Source organism: Notothenia coriiceps, unplaced genomic scaffold (genome assembly GCF_000735185.1).
Source record: "Notothenia coriiceps isolate Sejong01 unplaced genomic scaffold, NC01 NC01_scaffold00001195, whole genome shotgun sequence".
NCBI classification, from domain to species: Eukaryota; Metazoa; Chordata; class Actinopteri; order Perciformes; family Nototheniidae; genus Notothenia; species Notothenia coriiceps.
Window position 1 is genome coordinate 8,438 of NW_011333896.1, and position 3,964 is coordinate 12,401.

At 38.1% G+C, this 3,964-nt stretch overlaps 1 protein-coding gene across 1 annotated transcript in view; it reads left to right on the forward strand.

The window, feature by feature from the left end:
* The window catches only part of LOC104959638 (fibronectin type III domain-containing protein 3B-like), a gene marked incomplete at both ends in the record, with an annotated part of 8,419 nt that extends 4,732 nt beyond the window's left edge, over nucleotides 1-3,687 (forward strand). Inside the window, 2 exons of the mRNA XM_010787544.1 lie at nucleotides 1,524-1,659; nucleotides 3,616-3,687. Coding sequence (XP_010785846.1) covers nucleotides 1,524-1,659; nucleotides 3,616-3,687 — 208 coding nt within the window. The remainder of the gene's footprint in view (nucleotides 1-1,523; nucleotides 1,660-3,615) is intronic.
* Between the last annotated feature and the right edge of the window lie 277 nt (nucleotides 3,688-3,964).

Consider the following 3,964-nt stretch of genomic DNA (forward strand, 5'->3'; position numbering starts at 1 on the left):
GGGGGTAGGCTATGACATGCAACAAAGCACAGCTTAAAACGATATAATCAGTTTCAAAGTCTGATGAGTATACCTACAAACTTTCCCCAGCTAAATAATATATTATCATTTTAAGCTGCGGGAACTTTGTTGCATTGACCTTTTTTACCTTTTTATATTTTTATATACATAAAAGACATACGGGATACTTCTGGTTGAGAGTTAGAGAAGACTTATACCACTCTTATGTCTGTGTGGGTAAATATGAAGCTAACATTGCAGCCAGTTAGCTTAGCTACAGTAAGACTCCAGAAACTCATTGGAAAAGCAAGTCCAGCTTTATCTTTGCAGATTATAGCTTCATGTGTACCTTACAAACATTAGAGTACTCTAAGTCTTCTCATCTAGAAAACTCTCCTGGAAGCAAACGTGTTTGCGTGTTTACATATTTCAAAATGATAGAAATTAATAAGAATTAGCATGATATAGCATTAGCTGTTTTTGGTGTATGAGTTGAGTGGGATTTCCAATTACAATAAAAACTAAAAATGTAGCTTAAAAGTTACGTAAAAACCCCAATAATACGGCTAACCTTGACATCTTTTTTAAACTTATTTTAGTTTGAATTCGGCTTTCTGGCTTGAGAACAGCTCATAAAACGAGTCATCATGTCTGCCTATTAATTAATTTCCGGTCAGTGATGGTCTCTTTCTGGTAAATGTTTCCAAGGATACAAATGTATTCGGGCGACTTTCTGTAATTATAAAACAATCAATATAGGAATGAATACAGTATAGTATAATCAGTATACCACCAGAAATTTGACTGCAAATTGAGCAGAAGTGAAGGAAGGCCACTCACCAGCCATTTAGCGAGTAGAGAACACTGTCCGGCTCGACTAAAAGCTGTGATAGCATTTCATCATGAGGGGACATTGTGAGACTAAATGTACCATCAGTGAATCTCTGTAAGCGAGTGTTGCGCAATCACAAATGCAACCACTGCTGAGTGTGTCTTGTTAGCAGTGCATTACGGTGCAATCATATAACACATCTCCCGTGGACTTCCACTCACGGGTACCTGTCCTCACTTGCATCCTCTGATTAAACCCGAGCACATGAACATACATGCTCACAAGAGACACCTGTGTTCTTGGTGAAGGCCAACTGCTGAGAACATCTGGGAACAAATAATTGATTGTCCACACGGGATGGGTTAATGGAAGAATTAAACTGAAGAGTGATGAAGACACAGGTGTGAGGAACAGAGAGTAATGGCTCCTATTTATCAGGCTGCATCTTTACTTATTGATAAATGTCCACACCATTACCACCCCACTGTTACTCATCGTGTCTTCTCTTACTCTTTTCTTGCTTTCTCCCATTCTTCATACCATCCTTTCTCTGTATCCTGTCATTCTGGCACACCCTATTTTCCTGTCTTTTTCTTTCCTCTTTCTTGTTTTCCTTTTCTCTTGTTCGCCTTACACTGTCCTTCCTTTATCAACGCTTATATTTGTCAATTTCCCCGCCCATTTCCTGCAGCTCATAGCATCAAACATGGAGGGAAAGAGCAGTCCCAGTGAAGTGTTGGTGTGCACCACCAATCCAGACAAACCAGGCCCTCCATCTACCCCCTGTGTCACCGCAGAAACCCCCTACGGATTCACCATCACATGGGGTAAAGATACGCACCAACACACACGTGCACATGCATTAAACATTCTGGTGCGTTGACCAGTGGAAATACACAAAGTCACAGGGAAACATAACCACCAAAAGTGAATTCTTCTTTTAATTTGAACCCTTTATTTTGATCGTGTAGTCAATTTAAAGACTGCTGAGATACTTAGGATTGCTTTAAAAAGAAAGAAAGCAAAGGTTGGATAGTGTGTACATTTATTATTGGAATAATATAAGAATATAGCTTTAAAATAATCTGGTTTTCATTGGTTTGATTCAAATAAATGTCCAAAGTGTCATTGTTTTTATTAGGTTGTTGCTTTTGTAATCAAAAAGGTCGAACAGAGCGTATTGCAGAGGAAATGTAGTGATGGATAGTCATTGACAAACTGCTGCCTCTGGAGTGTTATCATGAAACTGAATTAGCAGCCATAAAAGTCCTCATGTCTGCAGCCGTCCATCTGTCCTGCGCTAGTACTGCAGCCTGCCCTTTCTCAAATGCACTGATCACCATTTAGATCATTTACTTTACTATAAAAGCTGTAAACACAATGTATTTTTTATGTTAAACAATTTACCTTTAAAGGATGTTGAGTTAGTTGGTATATTCGTGTGATTTGTCCACCAACAACAGCTTGCTTTTTTACTTTTGCTTATTTATTATAACTGTACCACCCGAGGGCGTGCCTCACTGTAATTATTGCTCCAGTGTTGATACAATAAGTATGGAGGAGGCGTGTGGTGCAGTGGGTTGTGCGTTGGGATCAGGGGGTCAAAGGTTCAAACCCCACTGCAGTCAGCATGTCGTTGTGTCCCTGAGACACTTCACCCCAAATTGCTCCTGTGGGGATTGTCCACAGTATTGAGTATGTAAGTGGCTTTGGATAAAAGCGTCTAACATGTAATGTAATGTATGAGAAGTGGCACAGCTGAGGAGGTTGCTTCCAGCAGTTCTGATTTACCTACAATCTCAGAATAAATCATTCCCTATAGCATATTATGCTCCAGTTGCTATCACAACAAATGTAAAATGTTTAGTTTTTTCCAAATAGGCCATATACTACGGACGAGGATTAGGGCCACATTAATTTTTTTTGGGAGGATTTGAAAAAAAAACGTATATTTTTTGTTCTGACTTTAATCTCAGAATTCTGACTTTAATCTCAGAATTCTGACTTTTTTCTCAGAATTCTGACTTTTTCTCAGAATTCTGACTTTAATCTCAGAATTCTGACTTTTTCTCAGAATTCTGACTTTAATCTCAGAATTCTGATTTTAATCTCAGAATTCTGACTTTTATCTCAGAATTCTGACTTTTTCTCAGAATTCTGATTTTAATCTCAGAATTCTGACTTTTTCTCAGAATTCTGACTTTAATCTCAGAATTCTGACTTTTTCTCAGAATTCTGACTTTTTTTCTCAGAATTCTGACTTTTTCTCAGAATTCTGACTTTAATCTCAGAATTCGGACTTTAATCTCAGAATTCGGACTTTAATCTCAGAATTCTGACTTTTTTCTCAGAACAAAAAAAAAAGAAAGTTTTTCAAATCCTCCCAATTTTTGTTTTAATGTGGCCCTAATCCACTTCCGTAATATACACATGAAAACAAAACCAAATGAATCTTTTATTAGCCCCCTTACTACTGAAACGTGCAGCAATTAAATAACTATGCTTTGGCTGAAAGACAGACAATTTGTCACAGTTCCTGACACTTTATGAGATATCCCATAATGTCTTCAGGATTGATGAGGAAGCTTAATGTCATGAAGAGTCTGACGGATGATTTATGAATGTGTTCATCATTTTTCAATTGATGTGTGCTAATACTGAGCCAGTTTTTCTTATTTGATGTCTTTGAAGTGAAGTCATAAATGTCAGCATGCAGATGTTTCACACATATTTCTCTCCTGCTTATGATATTTATAACCCAAACCTTTTTAATCATCCAACAGATCCTCCCCAGGACACCGGAGGCTCAGAGGCTCTAACATACCTGCTAGAGATCTCCGAGGGATGCTCTGAAGGTAGGATCCATATGTCTGAATCTAAAAGTCCATCCATCCATGGGTGCCACTATCCGGCTAATTTAAGTCATTATTCAGTCCATCCTCTTATAAAAGGCTGCTCTAAATGTACCATCCGTCCTCACTCCCCTGTGTTATTTCTCCCTGTGCCTCAATTTCTCTCACTTACTCCCCTAAGAAGACTTGCGTCCTCAATTTACCCTTTGTTAGCATCAATTTAGCATTCAGCATTTTAAGAATTTACCACATAATCCAGGAAACCAAATGTTCTTTTGTT